At 40.7% G+C, this 20,049-nt stretch overlaps 1 protein-coding gene across 2 annotated transcripts in view; it reads left to right on the top strand.

The window, feature by feature from the left end:
- Positions 1 to 20,049, top strand: part of afg2a (AAA ATPase AFG2A) — a 141,227-nt gene that overhangs the window by 103,357 nt on the left and 17,821 nt on the right. For both annotated transcript variants that reach the window (XM_042492953.2, XM_088080775.1), the window contains exon 17: positions 12,831 to 12,995. In XM_042492953.2, coding sequence (XP_042348887.2) covers positions 12,831 to 12,995 — 165 coding nt within the window. The remainder of the gene's footprint in view (positions 1 to 12,830; positions 12,996 to 20,049) is intronic.

Genomic DNA, 20,049 nt, shown 5'->3' with positions numbered 1-20,049 from the left:
GTGTGTGTGTTGCAGACATTCCTAAATATGAAGACTTTGTGTGTACGGACAGCAAGAGTTATTGGTGGCATTTAGGAGGGTCTTGTAATGATGGTTGCCATAGAAATGATGGAAGTGATGAGAACCGTACAGGTGATACTGGAGATGATGGTGAGGCTGGAAATTCTGGTACTGATTTTGTTTTTTGGTTCGATAGTCCTGCAGTGGTACTCTGCTGCCGAGTCCTTCACTGAGTCGGGTAGTTGCGAGTGACCCACAAAAAAGGCGATTCAGGCATGGGATTTTGTCCTAATGTTTTTTTTGGGTTTGGTTCTGGGTAAAAAGAAAAAAGACACATACAGTTTGCATTGTGAATGTTACATGATGAATATATTGAAATAAAGTGAAAATAATCCAAATTTAATTTCAAGTTGCAGTGCCAAGGCGGGAGTGGCCCTCTGTAATCGAGAAATCTGTACTTGAACTCATTATTTAATAATAATTATTATTATTATAATAATGATAGATAGGACTTAGCGCTTTTCTATGTACTCAAAGATGCCTGACATGAAATGCAAAAAGAAAACAAATACTGAAAGACGCTGAAGAGTTTAGACTATTTTCTTTCGCCACACCAGTGCTCATAGTGGGCTGGTACTCACTGGTACCCAGTTCGGGTACTTCTGCATTTTACTCGTTGGTCTCCCGTGACTTTTTCTTGCCCATCTGCCCTTCACAGAGGTTGCCGTGTTCTTTTCTACCCTCTCCATGTTCCTTAATATACTGCATTACCCAAGAGGGCAAAACATGACACTCCCCTATTCCCTGATGACACAACAGAGCTTTAATGGTCATGTCAAAATTATTAAATGCAGGCCAGACGCAGTAAGCTAATGATAGTGCAGCTCCTTTCAGCGAAGAGCTGAATGATGTAACGTTAACAATATTAAAACCCCCTGCAGCTACCGCCACCACTCGCGACGAGAAAACCAGTTCCATTGAGTAACTGACTTTGTGCCGTTCGCTTGCTACTGGCCATTAAATATATACTTATAATGACTATACTTTAGGGATGATAACAATTAATCGACAATGGATTAATCCATCGTTAAGAATTTAATAGAACATGTGAAATTTAATCGATCAGTTGTTAGGCTATGCAGAGCTTTTAAAGAATATGCGATATTTGGCTGTAAGCTTTCATTGAAGGAAAAAAAGCTCTTTTTGTATTTTTGTAAATAACCCTAATTCATACACATAATTGTCTTTAAAATAATAACAAAAAAAAACTAAATAAAGTAGCGGTATAAGCCTTGGTAAAATGGTCCAAAAAGTGCACAAACTTGGGTATACTCCTTTAAAATTGCCATAGGTGCAAGGTGAATCTCAGCTGTCAAATCCTTCAAAGCAATAATCCCTGAAGTCCTCCTCTTTTCTTTCTTTTTTTTCCACCACTACATGAAGAGGACGACAAGGGCTGTCAGAGAAACACAAAGCACTCAGGGTTGCGTGTTAGGAGCCGCCTGAATGGCACCAGGCCTAACTAGAGCCCGGCAGGGACCCCGAGGTGGGCCTGGCACCTGCAGTCTGTCTCTGGGGGGAGGTGGGGGCTCTGTGTGTGTGGGTGTGTGTAGGGAGGGGATGGGAGGTGTGTGTAAAATGCCAATCTTGATTTCACAGTATGCTTGAGCAAATTTAAAGTAGTATTTTGCCGTTGGACTTCAGTATTTCTCTGTATATACACCCCAGTTAGTGGTAGTGCCTCAGATTTATTGATCTTCCTTCCCTCTCTGTCATATTTTCAGCTCAATCTCAAAGCGAAAACCAAGATAGAATTTTATGTTTAACAGAATTAACTGGAATTTTAACCAGACCTGCAACAATTAATCGATCAGTCAACCAACAAAAATAACCTCTCAAAAGTGAGGATTGGCAAGCAAAACCGGTTGCTTTTCGGGAGTCATTACTGTGTTTCCGTTTGCTTTTTAACCACTAAACTTGGTTATTTTTTTAGTTACTCCATACTGGTTTTCCACTGAGGATGGTGACACAAAAAGCAGGGTGTTTTTTTTACCAAGACATCACTGTTGATGCCTTAAGCTTAATGGTTTTCTTTACCAAGACATGACTGTGTTTCCTGCCACAGCTGTGCCATGAAAAGTGGTTGTGTTTTTTTACCCAAACGTTACTGCATTTCCAACTGAGATCGTGCCATGAAAAGTAGCTTTTTTCTACCGAGACCTTGCTGTGTTTCCTCCCTGGATAGTGTAATGAAAAATAGTTTGTTTTTTGTTTTTTTCCAAGACGCATGGCTGCATTTTCAGCTGGGATAGCACTACAAAAAAAAAAGGCTGTGTTTTTTACCAAGACATTGTTGCATTTCTTGCCATGATTGTGCCACACTATGTGGTTGTTTTTTTGTTTTTTGCAGTTTAGATGGACAGTTTTTCAGCATGAAAGGGGAAAAGACGAGGAATGACATGCAGCTGCAGGTTGGAATAGTACCTGCGACCCCTGTGGCGAGCACGCAGCCTTGTATATGGGGTGACCATATAATTTACTAGGCACCCCAAAAGTGGTTGTTTTTTCAGAGACATCGTTGCGTTCTCTGTCATGGTTGTACCACAAAAAGTTTTTTAATGAGACATCACTGTGTTTCCTGCTGGGATTGCACAACCAAATGAGTGTATGAGTGCCAAAACCTAAACACACATTAAACACAGTGGTATTGAAACATTACGTTTTAATGTATCCGCTACATAATAACGTACAAACGCTACGTATCTGGGTTTTACAGAAGCGTACAGTGCCAACATTTATTCTGGTGATTGGGTTGGGTGTCACCAAAGACACCAGCTGTGAAGTCATATTTCTTAGACACAAACACGTTTGCTTATTTTCATCGGCCTGTGCTGTATGGAATTTCAGAGACCCTTTTACACTCCCTCATCCCCATCTCACACCCTTCTACATAAACACTTGTGCATACAAACACGTACACGAGATTAAAGGTATTGTCACAGGGGGAAGAGACGGTGATGAGGGTGACGGTGGCACTGAAAGCTCAGACTGATGTGTTGAACAAAATGAAAAAAAGAATCACAATAACCGTTGAAGAAATAACAACGGTCACTGGTCGTTTCTTCCCATTTGTCTCGACCGGGGCGTTTGGAGGTTGCCCACAGACTCTGGGGCAGATTATAGAAACCAGACGTGGCGAGTTTACACCGAACGCAAGGCCCCGTAGAATTAAACTGCGAACTGCGGACAGCTCACAGGAAACGCCTCTTTGTAAAGCAAACATACATGTATTTTATGGCAGCCGCTTTACTGCTTTTTTATTTTGGGCTCCAATGAGTTGACATTTCAACATGGCCTCCGTCTAATTTCCTCTGCTTTTCTTCACCTTTTTTTTTTTTTTTTTTTTTTTTTTTTGGTGGGTGACCCCTCCCCACACATACACACACTGTGCCCACCTCACTCCTATCAAAATAAGGCTGCTTTTTTGGCAGTGGCCATTTTTATTTTTGTGGAGGTGTGAGGGCCAGCCAGTCGGGGTTGTTTTGACAGATTCAGGGACTTTATTGCTGCCCCCAGGGCAGCTGTAGGGGTGTGAGTGCCCCTCCACCACCCCAGGCCCAAAAGGAGAGCAACACAGCTGCTGCTACTTCTTCTCCCCCTCCCTCCCCTCATCTCAGCCTCTTCACCTGGTCTCCATATGATTGTGACCCTCACACACGCGCACACACACACACACACACACACACACACACACACCGTAAAAGGTAAAAGAGGTGTGACATCTAATTCTGTAATGACCCTATGCTCAGCAAAACACCCACCCTCTGACACACAAACACACACATGTACACACACACATGCACACACACTTCTGTGTTCCTGCCAGGATTAGAGTCTGACACCTGCTGGGGCCACACATACTAAAAATGAAAATGTGTTAATTCACGACACTGTAGGACGAAAGCAAACACCAAACTGGATATGTGTTTAAGAAAGATTCATTACGGCTGAGATCTTATTTTCTTCATCATTCCTATCAGTATCGTTGCGACATTACTGAAAATAGCAGTCAAAAGAGTTTTGAAGCCCCCAGATCAGCTGAATTTATATGGAAAATAAAATGAATGAACATGTTTATACTCAACCTCTTTTTAAAACATCTAACACCATTTTACACAGTTTACTCACTTGTTTGAGCCATGTGAGATCACTACCCCAACCCAATCACCAGAAAAAAGGTTTCCACTGTACGAATCTGCAAACTAAGGAAATGTTACGGATATTTTACATTTGCACATTATTTTGTAGGGTACACATTAAAACTTTACGTTTCACAGCAAAGCTGAAGTGAATGTGCGGTTAGGTTGAGGCACAAAAGCTCTTGGTTATGATTAAAAAAAGATCATGTTTTGACTTCAAACATCTATGTTCTCTGGCACAAAAACTGCTGGAATTTTATTTATTTATATATTTATTTATTCATTTTAAAACTGGTCTGGTGCCACAAATGCCATTGGGAAATGCCACGATGTGTCTGGAAAAAAAACACTTGGGTTCAGTGCCACAAAACTCTTGAAAAAAACACCTTGGTGTGCTGCTACAAACACCCAAGTTTGGTTGCCACAAATCCTGCTGAGCAATGCTGTGATGTGCAACTAAAACATCCAGATTCTGTGCCATGAACGCTGCTGGAAAAATGCAATATGCTGCATTAAAAACACCCAGGTTAGGTACCACAAAAAATGCTGAAAAAATGTTGCAAGGTGCCACAAATGCAACTGGGAAACACTTAGATGTGCCACTAAAATCACCCAGGTCGTGTGAAAAAACACCCAGATTTAGTGCCAAAAACACAGGTGAAAACACTGCAAAGGGCCACTAAAAACAACCACAGTTATTGTGTGTTTGTCTTGAACAGTGGTCTGCAGCTTGGCAAGCGCCTTGCCTCTTGGCTTTGCCTTGTCGGGCTTTGTTGTTGTGCAATCGTACTGTTTTCAGAACTTACTTTGGTGATAAAATGTAATCATCAGTTTAAAAAAAATCAAGTTGATATAAACCAGAAAGATCCTATGGAATTTTCCAGCTTTCTGAAAATGTATGTATTCATGAGGCAGTAAAGCCCTTCAGTTAAATGTGTTTTAAAGTAAAAGTTTGAATTAAAAGTTAAAAAATAGATTGAAATCAGTTTGAGGATGTTCCTCTATAACGACGTGATTGTTTCAGAAGAAACCTGCACTGTGCAAGTCTTGTGCACTGCATTTTGTAGCAAAATACTGATTATGTTGCAGTCCTTTCTGTGTTCCCCTGCTCTATAGTGCCAAAGTGTTACTTTTCTACAAACAAATATCACCTGTTTAGATGGTTTATACCTCATTTTAAAACTACAAATCTTGACTTCCTCCTGGCTGTGCAGAGCAGGGGGGACAGCATGGGGTTAACAGCGGCAGAGTTATTTGGTTCTTGGACACGGTGGCCTCGCCTGCCGGATGCAAGTTTGACTCAAGGGCAAAATCCAGAGTGAAAGCCTCTCATGTTTTTGACTGGTTGCCAACTCTGCTTCTCTCTCTTTCTGTTGCTCTCTCGCTCACTCTCTCCCCTTGTCATTCTCATCCCTCTCTCTTTCTCTCTCTCTCTCTCTGCTCTGCCATCCCCTCCCCTCGCTCTCTGATTTACTCTCTCTTTCTTCCCACTCTGTTCCTCCTCTGATCCTCTCCCACATCAAAATCAGGACTGACATAAAGCAGGTCGAGTGTCCCTCTGAACACAGCGTGGCCTCGTCCAAGGTTATGTCATCTTTTTAGAAAGATGTGTATTAATACGCTTCAGCTTGCAGTCAATGTATGTGGAATTTGAAGGAACTGAAAAAACCAAAATCCAATTTGGTTCACCTCAAAATGTGGTTAAAGGGTTTGCCTCCAAAAAGCTCTTGGAGGTCACACCAAAAGCCAAAAGCTTCATTTACCAGAAGCTGAAGAGCAGTATTTATCAGCAAAATCAAAAACACTCATATTGTACTTACCATTGCAATAACTTTGGGTCATTCGTGCCTGATTTTGATAGTGTGCATGGATTCATTACTGAACCGGCCTACCAGGCACAGGCCCAGGGACCCAAGATGTCATGGGATCCCTTCACCTTCACCTGCAAAATGTCACTCTAAGAGACATGTACTAAACAGAGAGAGACTCAGAATAATCACAAAAAGATGCAAATCACCTGAAAACATACACCAAGTGACTTCAGAAAGTCACAAAATTACCTCAATGAGACACAAAACAACTACAAAGACACACAAAATATAAAAAAAATGACTACAGAGAATCACAAAACAGCAATGAAGAGACATAAAACCATGAAGAAGATGCATAATGCCTACAAAGAAACACAAAATGACTACAGAGAGAGACAAAGCAGCAAAAACAAGGTGCATAACCACCACAAAGTCTGTGTTTCTTGTTTAGAGGAGGTAATGAAACCTTTTTTATATCTGTGCCAGGGGGCCCTGTGTGTCATAATCCACCTGTGATGGTGTGAAGTTGACATCAAGGTACATAATACTTGTCTGATTAAATTTGTCATTGTTTGTGATCTCTAAAAAGGTGCATTTCAAGGTTCTGAGGCATTATTACAGGCCACACACCCAGGTATGGCTTTTTGTGAGGTAGCAGGTCAAAAGTACATCAACTTACGTCATGTTAGGTATCTTTAATGTTACGGTAGATGCAAAAATAGCACATCTCAAGTGCCACAGATACCATACAGTCTTGCCACACATGCTTGTTGCTCAATTGACGTAAGGTTCAGAAGGATCTATGAAAACAAACTCCCTCCCAAACCACACACAAAAACAAACCTTGTACTGGATTCAGGTGTAGCGGAAGTTGATGAGGAGAATGTACTACTAGGTAGACGGGTAGGCGACCGAAGTGGAAGTGGGTATACTCTTCCACATATTCCAATGGCTTTTTTGGCTGATGGATGAGTATGTTGTAAAAGTATACCTTCCATTTAGTAGATTTAAGTGTGTGGATCAAGTCTGGCAATGAATTATGTTTTTGAAATCAAGCTTGCCCTTAAAAAAAATTGGAATCCATCAAGATATACTTTTTTCCTCCATTGGCTGCCAAATTTGAAATTGCTGATTTAACAGCAAAGTAGACTGCTGATGAAGTAGACAGAGTACTACCTTAAATATTATTTTCAACCTGATTATAGCCAATATTTGCCAGAATTTAGTCAGCACCCTCAGTTAATCTCCTAAATCTGAACTCCAGAAGTCGACCTCCCTGACCTTTCTTTGAGCGTTTGGTTCCCATCGCGCTCTCTGCATTTTTTGTTTGGTGTGTGTTCTGCATAAATCCAGGGTGGCCCATCTCCGAGTCAGTATGACTCACCGAGGCCTCTGAGGATTGCGGACTGACAGGTTAGGAAACCACATACAGCAAATGCCTTCAGGCAGGGAACAAAGTCAACTCATGTCTCCCCAGGCAAGCCACTTATTCAGCCAGACAGCCTGCTCTATCCTCCTGCACGCTGGAAAGAAAAGCACCAACAACAAAAGAAAAAAAGTTTTTTAAAGAAAAAACAGACTTCACCAGATGTGCAGGGAAGAACTTAGTCATCATGTTCAGTATCATGGACCCAGTGTTTCCTTTCATTTTGATCTGAGTGTGAGCAATGAGGCGGATCTGATCTTGATTCAGCCGTGTCTACTGTCTAAGAATAAGACACCTGAATTGCGGGGGCGTCCGTTTGTAAACAGTTTGTAGACATAGCTCAGAGCAGGTCAGATTGACGCTGGCCAAGAATGTGCTCGGTAACAACGCTCCAAGGAGAAGATTCCCAGCATTCCTCACTGGTTAGGGAGAGGTACCGGCCTTCGCAGATAGGAAGTCGTCTGTCATTAGGGGGTAATCACTTCTTGAGGAGGATTGCAATGCCTGGAATGATTACTGTTGTTATCGGCAGTGAAACTTACTGCAGAGAGAGCGGATTAGGGTTTTTTTCCTCTCTTTTCTCTCTCTCTGTTTTTTTCTGTTTATGTGTTTTGATCAGCTTGACTTATCTAGCAAAGGCCCTATTTGTTTTTTACAACTTTTCGTACCAATTGATTGCCTGATTTTGCTCGGTAAGGTAGCGCACACTCGCCCCGATTTAGTGTTGTATAAATGCGTCAATGTTGACTTAAAGCGAGTTGGTATTTCTTACCTAGGGGCATTTCTAATTACTAATGGCTCATGTGTAATGATGCCTATCATGTCAGTGGTGCAACAAGGTGGATGCGATCCATCATGCAGACTCATGTAAGAAAAATTAATCGATGTTGGTGGTTTTCTGTCTCCCACGCCACTTATCTCTGTTTGTTTGCAGAGTTTTGGTTCTATAGTCCTTTCAAGTGGATTGTCTGGGTCCCTTGGTCTGGCTGTTTCTGTCCTCTCCTCTCCTTTCTCCTTCCCTCCCTCCTTCCCCTCTTGCCCTCTGCCAGTCGAGCCAAGACTTCAGGTGGAATGATGCCGTTACGAAAAGAGCCCGTCAACGCTTGCCCGACATGCCAAGCCAAGTATTTGTCTCTCGGGGTCCCCCCCTTACCGCCTCCTCCTCCTCTTCACTCTCCTACCCTCCTCCTCCTCCTCCCATACCCCCACCCCCGGATCCTTGAGAACAGGAAGTGTATCTTGTTAAGTGATGGATGGGCCCCCTGCTCTTGCTGAGAGGAAAGAAAAAAAAACCTTTCTTTCCCTCCAGGGCAGTCAGATGAGTTTAGCAGTCTCAAAGCTGAGGGTCGGCTCTGCTTTTTGGGAGCGCCTTGGAACCCTTGGAGCCCGAGCGCCTGGAAGCCACGGGCACTTATCCATTATGCGTGTGGAGAGAATTAACGGCTGATAAAGTAGCAGGCGGCGTCTTTGCACCAGATAAATGGATCAGAAATTAAAAAGACAAAAGAGCGTTGACCGGAATCGTGCATTAACGGGCATGCTCGTGCATGCTTGTGCATTTGTTTGTGTTTGTGTGCATGGGAGTGTCTGTCTGTGTGAGTTATTTAGCCGGGGGTCAGCAGGTTTGCGTTGGCATGCAGCCGACAGATTCTTCCAGGGAGAGCAACTCAGGAAGTGTCCCTGGCACGTCCTCTGCATAGTGCAATAAGCACTGCCGCGACTGGCTCGACCTGCTGTGACAAACAACCACAGACTGCAATCCCCAGTGCACCCGTCTCATCTCCTGCACACACATGAACCTACAATACCCTCTAACCCGTTGAAATTCAACCTATGGCCTGCGGGACAAATCTGGTCCCAGATAGTGTGCCGGGTTTTCTAAATCCAAATACAAATAAAGTGATTCACACTCGGAATAGTGTTTGTACTTTTAGTATACATAAGATGCCAGAGTGCATAAAAGAGCATCAAAATAGAGCTTGTTTGAGGATCCCCTGCATCCCGGGAAAGAGGTCCGAACTAAGCCCCTAATGTCCTAAAATCCTATAAATGTCCTGTAGTCCAATAAATGTCCTAAATTCCTAGAAACATCCTAAAATCCTAGAAATGTTGTGGAAATGATCTTACAGTCCTAGAAATGTTGTAAAATCTAATAAACATCCTAAAATTCTAGAAATGTAATCTAAATAATAATAAAATCTGAGAAAAAATTAAAAATGTCCTAAAAACATGCAAAAATCTTAAAATGTACTAAATTCTGACAAATGGACTAAAATCCTAGAAATGTCCTAAAATACCAGAAACGCCCTAAAATTCATGTCCATAGCAAAGCAAGTCGAGTATCCCTCCTCTAACCTTAGGCAAGAAGCTCAACATCAAACTGACTCTCACATGTGTTGTTTTATAGTTGTTTTGCCAGACGCATCTTATCAAGTTCCCGACTCTTATGACTTTAATTTAATGCCGCAGCGCTCAAACCTGCAATCCATCCATCTCCCAGCAGGTCTCCCCAACAGCCATCCTTTCCCCGCTTTGAATCACAGTGACGTTATTCCTCTCTATCCGTTTTATGCCCGTAGTTCATCACCCACGGCCAGACCCTCTCCTCAAACGAGTGGAAGAATCCAGAGACCTGAAAAACAAGAACATTTCCTCTCATGATCCATTGCTCCTTTGTCAGACGTGGCTCTGTTGTGGTTACCTAAGGGTAGCTACTAATGTTTGTCTCCAGTTTCCATCCTCTCATGTTCCATACGCATACACAGGAACACAAAAAAGCAACAGATAAAAGGCAGGAAAACTGTCCATCGCCCCAGTAGACAGGAATTAGTTATCCAGAGGGGAAATAAAGAAAACCATAAAACAAGAGTCTTAAAATTGCATCTGCCACACTTTGCAGGCAGATGGACTTAAAATGTAACATGTTAAAGACCATTTACTGGTTTCTGTCATGGTACCTTGGGTGTTGGGCTGAAACTCACAATGTTTTTCTTTATCGTCGGAGGTTGATTTTCAACCGTGGAAGCAGCAGGTGACAAAACAATCACACCTCAAGCTCCTCTGTGAATGTTCAGATTTCCGTTTTGTCGATGCACTTCAAGAACTTCCTGTCCATGTTGGCTTTAAGTTGAGATTCAAAGTTTCAGATGAGATTCAAAGAATAAAACAGAGGAAAGTAGCAATCTTTAGAGAAGCTTAAATTAGCAAAAGACATTCTTGCTTGAAAAATTACTAATGATCAATTACAAAAAAAGTTGTCTATATTGTTATTTCAGTATTATTTGGATATTTGGGTTGATACCACCCTTTACTGAAACCTATTTTTTGTACCTATTATTCCGTTTTGACCTATGCAGATTGTCCTGCTTTGTACACTGAAAAACTATAAATGTTCATAGTCTGTGCGTATAAAAGAAACGCGGCTGTCAGGCCGGGGAGATGCATGGTACATGCAGAGAAGCAGGAATAGCAGTGTGATGTCTATGTAAACAAGAGTTCAAAGGCTGCTGGTCCGGTCCCTCCAACCTTCACTGATCACTCCTGACGTGACCTCCTGCATGGCTTGCGTCTGCGTGTGTCTCCTGCCTCGTCTCCGCTGGCCGGGGTTTAGCCCCGCTGTGGCCTGTCTGGCTGGACGCCAGCGGCTCCACTGTCTTTACAACCCGGCCTCACTGAGTCTTGGGGGAAGAACAACAATGAAACTGTCAGTTCCAGTTGATGTTTGTTTTTCTGTTGATTCTCCATTCCAGCGCTGAAATTAAATGCTAATTCACGGTGAGTCAAATGCATTTTGCTATTATCAAATCCCGCTGTTCTTTGGTTAGCTCGCTGGTCAAATGGATACACAACCCAAACCAAACAATACCACACCGTACCACAGCTTGTCACTGCCTGGCTGACGAGAGCGAATGGAGACACGGCATATTTGTCCGTCCGTCTGCCTGTCTGTGTTTGAGAGGCGCCTGCCACTTAATGACGTCTGACAAGCGAGACAGCGGCGGCTTTGGGTACTCAAGGACTGTTTTGGGGTCACGGAGATGTGATCTGTAGGAAGTGGAGGGTTTATCAGATAACGTCAACTTTGTCTCCACGTTGACTGCTAGAAGTGGAGAACTTACATTTCACAGTTTGAATTTTAGGCATTTGGTGAATGGGGCTGTCTGAAGAGGCGCACTATCAGTGCAGGAGCGGAGGAAGCTTCAGTTAATAGATCTACATCATAACAAGTAGTAGAAAGGAGGTCAAAGGTCAGAGCCATAGTGTCCTGACTGTATTTCTGTGACTCCAGATGATCATGTACAAAAGATGAGCTGAAATAATTTCAGGGTTCGTACTGACATAAAAAAACTGGAAAAGTCATAGCAAAAGCAATTTCTAGGCCCTGAAAAGTTTTGGAAAAATTCTGAAATTTTGTTTTACAAACCTGTATAATAACACATGAGGTGTTCAAGGACTGTTGGAAATGTGAAAATCCACTGATAATTTCTGGGGGTTTTTTCTGGCTGTGAAAAATGGTGTAATTTTTTGGGTGATTTTTAAAGAAAACACTGAAGACATGTTTCCTTTAAAAATCAAGAAAAAAAAAAGCCAAACATTTTTCAGGGGTTGTACAAGGTGCTTGAGGTGCCTAAAGTACTTGAATTTGACAATCAGAAATTTAAGCACTGGAATACCTTAAAAGTAGGACATTTTTCAAATCGGTCTTTAAAAAAGTACTTGAATATAGCTGAGAGGAGAAGAGAATTACTGTTCATTTTAATTACATGTATTTGATCATTTTTTAACTAGGAGGCCCAGAACAGCCATGCTTGTAATTATTTTCTAATTTCTTTATTTTTGTTTATTTATTTATACATATATATTAACATTCTTTTTAAAGAAAAAATGTTTTCTTAAGAGTCACAGTGAAATAAATACAAAATGCAGTTATTTAAAGTTGTACACCCCTTCCTTAAAGCCAAAATAAAACATAAGTCCCTCCCCTCCCCCCCAGTGCTTAAAAAAAAATTGACTCCCCCTTTTTGTACCACCCGCTGCTGTCTCATAAATAACGAACAGTCCCTAAATTATTGTCAGATATTCAGATTTAATCCTATTCTGAATTCATTTTTAAAATCTATATTTTAAAAAGCTGTTTTATATTAATGAAAAAAGAACCAATAAGATTAATGGTCATTTCAAAGAATGTAGGGTCTTTAAAATGGAAATTTATTGGTAAAAATGTGTATGAACCCTGCAGTTTATATTTCAGTTGAAATCAGCCCACAGCAGGCCAAAGACGATTCCACTGATGCTCAGCGCTGATATTAAAGCTTTAAATTGTTTGGCTTGTGTGACAGTTTGTAAAATATGATGGTAAACCAGAGGCTCACGGTCTTTCTTTCCTTCCCACAGGCTCTGATGCGTCCAGGTCGCCTTGACCGAATCGTCTATGTGCCTCTTCCAGACGCTCCAACCCGACGGGAGATATTTTCTCTCCAATTCCTCAAAATGCCCGTAGCCCAAAATGTGTCTGTTGAAGACCTGGTGACTCGAACCAGCAAATATTCTGGAGCTGAGGTGAGTTACTTTTCCTTTGATTGATTTATAATGAATGCAACGGGAAAAGATCCATCATTGGGATGAGCAAAAGATTTTTTAAACTCGCAAAAAAATCAGGCCGCTACAATAAACATAAATAATATTTAAATTAGTGTCACTTTTTTTTATACTTCTGCCCCAATTTGGACTCTAATCTGTGCTGTGATAAAAAAGATATTTGCAGTGTTGTTTAGGGAAGTGCACAAGTAGTTGACTACTTAATGAAATTGCTATCCACAATAGTCAGCACCAAAAATTCAGTCAGTTAGACTTTATAAAATTGTTATTTTATGCAGTCACGATCACCCAAAAAAATGTTGTAATATTCAGGTACTTTTTCTAAATAATATCATTTCAAATAAATGGTAGAAACTTTTATTTACTGAGTTGTTTTCCTGTTATGGAGGATAATGTGCAAAGTGTCTCACATTTCAGCGGTACTTAAAATATGATTTGGTTATTGAAAAATGTGATTAAAAATTTCAGATGGCTCCTATAGTTTACATAATATTTTTTGGACTGTTTAAACATACATATTAAATTTAGCTCAGTTTTGACTGTTTTTTATCTTTTTCCTACTTTTAGCTTAGTCGACATTTACGCATCAGGGAAATTAGTCGTAAGGATCGCACTGTTGAGTTTTTTGGGTTTTTTTTATGTTTGAAGATGTGGTCTGATTGTTGAAATACTTAAAGCCATAGTTTTGTCCCACCAGATTTTAAGATGTTAGTTTGACAACCATGTAATCCACTTATTTCTTGTCAGCTCAAGATGAAAAAAGGCTTCATATCTTCATATCTTATCTATGATATTACACAGATTATTTGGACCATGGTACGATATCTGGCGATTTCACAAAGTCTGCCATGACACTATTTTGATTTGATCTAATTCAGGGGTGTGGGGTCAATATGAGATGATATCATATCATCATTTAAAACAATCAGTTATGGTAGAAGCTGAAAAAATAATTATTTTAGCCGGTTGGTGGGTGCAGTTGCGTGAATGAATATTAATTTATTGTTAAATATATTTGCTTGAATGTGTATCACTGAAACATTTTTTTATACTTTTAACGTGGAATATATTGTTGTTTTTTATTTTATGTTTTTAGGGCATGTCTGTTATGTATTTTATGGTGAAACTGAAGGCGAATTTTCACATTTGTGAGCAATGAACTTTTCTTAATTCGTAATAATAGTTTGGTAGAAGGGAAATAGTTCAGACATGAAACCTATCACAATTAGGTCTATAGATTATCTTGAGTAACCAGGTCATGATTTCTGGAAAGAGACAGTGCTGTTAAATTTTTCAAATGTATTTTTTGGGGGCTTTGAGCACCATAAGGCGAGTGCCATTTAGTTGCATTGTATTTGAGAGAAGGCAGACATCTCTACGGTCGATATCTCCAACACTCATCAACTCACACCAAAACAATCTGAACTGATAAATAGCACCACAGGTAAGAGGAAAAATATGTATTTTTGATTTTGGGATAAACTGTCCCTTTAAGGCAGGGTTGAATTTTAGCTGCATTTATGTTTTTTCAGTCTGACATTGTGAGATGCCCGGCAGGTTTTATTGTGTTGTCTGAGTATTTTATCCGGTGACGGCATTATTTGCGTATGGCATGAGCTTTGTTACTCGTCTTTACTGTGAAATCCAAAATATTTCCACACTTCTGATTTATTAAGGGGAAGAGAGCAAATATAATTGTTGTCTTTTTATTGGCTGCTTGCCGTTATCTGCCTGGTGCTGTTGGCTGGTAACAGACGTGCCGTGATGCTAAAGATGGATGTTTTCACTTTGCATAAATGATAGCATTGCAGATATCATTGAGTCAATACATCGACCAAGATTAAAGGATCATTACACCCCCACTATATTTCAAGTTTAGTCATTTCAATGCAAATGGAGCTCGGCCCAAACTGGCGACCGTGCATTCACAAGCCCACATCATTACCTTCTGACTACTTCTGACCCCTGAATGAGAAACTGCACGGCGGCAAGATGTGACTGTGCTTTTCCATGATGTCTGTGTCGTGTCTGTACTGTTTTACAGAGCGCCCGCGTGATCTCACAGCAGACTGGGAGTAATCGTACAAACACTCCTTTGTGTGACAGATTTGTCTCTCTGCATTTGTCTGCCGCGTGATTCACATTGTCTCACGCAGAGAAACTGCTACCGACCTCCAGGACACAAATAACTAACACACTGTGAGAAAAGGGTGCAGTTTTTGGCCAAATTTAAGTTTTTTTAAGTTTTAGCTTGTGTGTGTTATTTACTTCAGAATATTCAGCTTTTGGGAGTTTCCTGTAGTGGCTCTGGTTCTCTCTATCTCTGTCTTGGTCTTTGTCAGAGAAATCATGTTTGTCTTTGGCCTTCAGCATGACTCATCCTTCATACACCATTTAAAAAAAAAAAAAACATTCCCATAAGATGTACAGTATATCTTTTCCCCAGAATGTAAATCCCAGCTTTATATTTAAACTTCAAGGGTCATGGACATGATAGAAATGTCATGCTGGTCTTCTGACAGGCTCAGAAAACAACCGTCTTTAAACGATTCAAACGCTAGCGTGCCTTGGCAGGCTTTGAAAACACAGATTTCATTGTGTCCTTGTCATGTTTTCTATGTGGCATGTTTGTGAGTGCTGTCGTACACACAAGAGCCTGTGATGAGTCTTTCATTTCGCTGCCTGAGGTTGTGCAGGAGGCAAGTGTTTGGATCTTGAAACCATTTTTTTAATCAGCTTTTCTTTATTAGCAATGAGGGCCTCCAACATGAACACATTATCCACTAAAGTTAGAACCATGTTGCTTATTTCTGTGATTTTTTGCTTCTTGATTTTACCTGTTCCACAACAGACCCATGTTAATTCTACCTGAACCTTACATGCATAAATTAAACTTCAAAATGAGTCACAAATAGAATCTTTCTGTATTTTTTTTTCTAAATTAACATAGATTTTTTTGACATTTAATCACAAATATTTACCCTCATGCAGAATCACTCAGTATATGATGTCAGGTTTTCAAGTGCTTTTAAAGGATATTTTCCAATCCAATTTCCATGTTTTTGTGTCTAAATGACTAATAGGAAAAGCCATTTTTGAAACTGGTCAAATTTTGATCCACAGTGCTGCAGCTGGCAAAAAAATGCTGCATTGTAACCACTATGGGCATGTTGATGCCATCAGTTTATGTCCACTAAAACTATTTGTTTTTGTCACTGACATGTTCAGATTATCATTCGAAGTGTCTGACAGTGTTATGAAAGTGATCCCTACAAAAACAGACCTTTTTGGTTAAAGAGTAAGATCCTTTTTGTTTAACCAGAAACAGCCCCGAAATCGGCATCGCCAAACCCACCAGACTCCAGTCAAATAAAAAGTAATTTCAGTATGATTAGAGCCAGCATATTTTCACATCTAACCGACTTTTTGTGGATTTATTTTGTTACTGTTAAAAATAAAGTAAAGTAAAATAAAATAAAGTGTGTTTTTTGCAGTGGTGGATGAGCCCCAAAAGATAATTAAGTACTGTAACAAAGAATTACACCTAAATAATAAGTTTACTGTTTATTATTCAAATGGAGTCTAGTGGGTTTTGTGATGACAAATTTGGGACTGTTTCTGGTCAAACAAAATGGATATTACTCTTTAACGAAAAGGCCTGTCTCTTTCTATAATGTTGTCCGACATTTGAAGTAATAATCGGATTTTATCCATTGTCAGAAACAAGCACTTATAGAGGACATAAGTTGACAGTGTGCACATGCCTCGAGTGTTTTCATTGAGTTCTGTTTGGAGTGCACATCTATTTGTTTTCTACTCCCCCATTAGTCTCTTAGTAATAAAAAGATTGGAAAATAGAGCCATGGTTGAAAAATGACAAACTTACCCTTTAACACTTGCACTTAACACATACACACACACACACCTTTCTTTCAGCGAGCTCAGAAAACAGTTTATCACTTGTATAATCAAGTCTGATCAGGACAGCGAGGTGTTGAGGTGTTTCCGTCTCTTCTCTTGACATCATGATCCTCTCGAGGGCAGTCGGAGGTTATCTATAGGGCCTCCTCATATCCTGAGAGTACACGCTCTCTCCCTGATTCCTGACTCTGCAGCCCCCACCCAAAAAACGCAGCCTAAAGCAGGCATACACCTGGAGCAGGTATGCAGTGAGAAACCAATCCCCCGCTATCAGGTGTTGTGTTTGACATCGGGGTTTCTGGAGTACCGTCTCATCTGTGGAATGGAGGTTTGCAGTCACTTGCCACCGAGTTCTCGAAACCCCACAAAAATTCAAAGAAATGCCACAGTGAAGCCGATAAGAGTTCACGGGTGGAAAAGAAGCCGTGTCTCACCTGTGCACGGATTGTATTTTACATACCGACACTATAGATCAGATTAGATGAGAGGAAACTTTAAACTCCCGTGATCACTGAGGGGAAGTTTGAGGGAAAACAGGATACAGATAACGGACTCAGTGCTGAAGATAATGCCGTGTTTACAAGAAAAGAGCAGCAAGGGACAAATACAGCAAATCACCAAGTAAATAAACAAGTAAAATGTCCAAACACACCAACCGTGACTGTTGACTGGTCACATCTTGACTGGCTGGTCTTATACACTCTTACACGTTTTACATCACTTTTATGCTTAAAGACACTACCGAGAGATACCGTTTAAAGTCTCATCATTTACCTTTTGGTAACAGTTTTTACATTAAAAAAACTGCATTTTTAAAGGCAGCAGATTGCTTTTTTACCTACGCCTCACCCCCCCACACACACACACACACACACACACACAAATCCAAAAGTGTTTGTGTTTCCTGCTGCAGGAAGACACCAGTCGCTTTACAGTAAATGAGACTGCGATAGATACAGTAAATGTTGACCACTTAGAAAATGTTTACGATAATAGAGATTAAAAGGAAATCAGACAGATCAGCTGCTGATTAGGAGTTCCTCTGACTAAAAAAGTGAAAAGTTAAACTGCATTTTTAAAATCAAGGTTTCACCCAGGTTTTTAGTCATCTTTCCCCCAACTTGCTGACCTCATTGTGTTTTTGACTTTTGACCATTAGATTTTCAATCAGTAGCTTAGCTCAGCTGAAGGATCAAAAAACAATTTTCTAGCTGTAGGAGACAACACAGCTTTCCATTTCAAACTCTTTTTAATGTTTTAATGTCTTTATTGGGGTTTTCAATCATAACAGATACTATATGTAATTAAAATAGTCTGAGCAGCAAAAATGGATTACCATAAAATGAAAAGGCAAACCAAAAGCCAAACAAAACAAAGACAAACACAACAAAACAGCAACAATTTAAAAAAAATGAAATCAGAGGTGAAAAACAGATTTTGTTACAGTAGTTACAGTGTTCATATATATTAAAGATGACATGGGCTACAGCACTCCGACTGCCCTGAGCCCACTCCTGTCTTTGGTTTTATTGGTCTTTATCAACATTTTGTTTCATAAAGTCCAAAAAACTCACCCATGTATTTTCAAAAACTGTCAGCTTTCCATTTGTGATAGATGTTAGTTTTTCCAAATCAACACACGTTGATAAATCCATTTGCTTTATACTTGATTTGTTCTCATCTTTCCATCCTATAGATACTGCTCTCTCAGCCAAATAACAGATGAAGCCTATAGGCAGCAGATATTATGTGATAGACATCGATATATTAGTAGAAACATATACCGTTCTTTTGTACATTTTCTCAGTCAGTTTCATGACTGCACCAAACATCCTCCGTCAGAGTTTGAATCTTATGTAACTGGGAGGAATGTGTGGTATTGCCTCGGTATGGACACTGAGAGTAGCTGGACCTCTCCATCTCAGTGTGACAGAGCACTGAGCCATTATATTTGACTTGGCGTGCTAACCGCTAATGCAGTAGGCAGCTGAGCCGCAGCCGACGAACAGCGCTGCCAGGGAGCGAGCTGGATGAAGAGGGGGAGGTCGTAAATCAACAGCAGGATGCTTATTGAAGCTGGAGGCCACTAAAGAGTCCAGTGTCAGTTTTCATATCATCCACCCTGGCTGTCACTCCATGTCTCTCGATCTTGTTCTCACTTGCTTGCTTTGCGTTCTCATCTCTCTCCATCTGTCGACTGGTCGTATGGAGGCTTTGCGATCGTGTGACAAATCTTCTGTCAGCTGCAGTCGGTGTCATCTTTGAGCTTTATCAGTGATTTAATTGAGATCTTCTCTGCTGCAGCCTCACTTTCTCTCTTCAAATTTTGCATGCACCATTGATCATTTATAAAATTAACTATGACCTTTACCGGCGCTGCAGTAACAGTCTACCTTAACGAGTGGTAGTGGCATTAGTATGAGCAGGTGAGGCGTGTGTTTGTGTTTGCAGAGCTCCGATTGTGGCTATTTAGTCACATTTTGTAAGCACGGAGCACCAGTGCGACTTGTAAATATTAATAATAAATGAACTGGAGAACATGTGTTAAAGGCGCCACGGTATCTGTCGAACTGTCTGCTAATGTTAACCCAAACTTTAAAGCTTTCTTTGTTTTCTTCTATCAGTACTTGTTGTAACCATGGCTTTTTGGCTAGTCTTCTTGTGTTAACCTCATTGCGAGGCTGTATTGGTGGCAGTGAACATGGCAGGGGGAAAATTTCAGCTTGTTTGGTTGGACAGCCTTCAAACAGTATTAAGATTGAAGCCAAGTGCTTCCTTTTGGCCGCAGACCCGCCACTCTGCCACAGTAAAGTTTAATATCTCGCTCTATGAAAACTCAATGAGGGGGTTGATTACTGCATTTGCGGATGGCGCACACATTGTGTCGTAGAGGTGATGCACGACTGGGCCCATTGAGCACCTTTCAGTCTTCCGTCTTGGCAGTCTGACTACCCGAAACTTTGCCTTTAATTACATTCCTGGGATTTCAGACTTGTTTGAAAGGAAAAGGAGGCAGGGTCGAGAGGAGGTGGGGGTGGGGGGGTCACGCAGGAGGACACAGTTGTTGTCAGCTCGGAGCTAGAAGCTTGTTAAA

Source organism: Plectropomus leopardus, chromosome 8 (assembly GCF_026936395.1).
Source record: "Plectropomus leopardus strain MGB_pleo_1.0 chromosome 8, ASM2693639v1, whole genome shotgun sequence".
Taxonomy (NCBI): domain Eukaryota; kingdom Metazoa; phylum Chordata; class Actinopteri; order Perciformes; family Serranidae; genus Plectropomus; species Plectropomus leopardus.
This window is presented reverse-complemented; position numbering and strand designations above follow the sequence as displayed.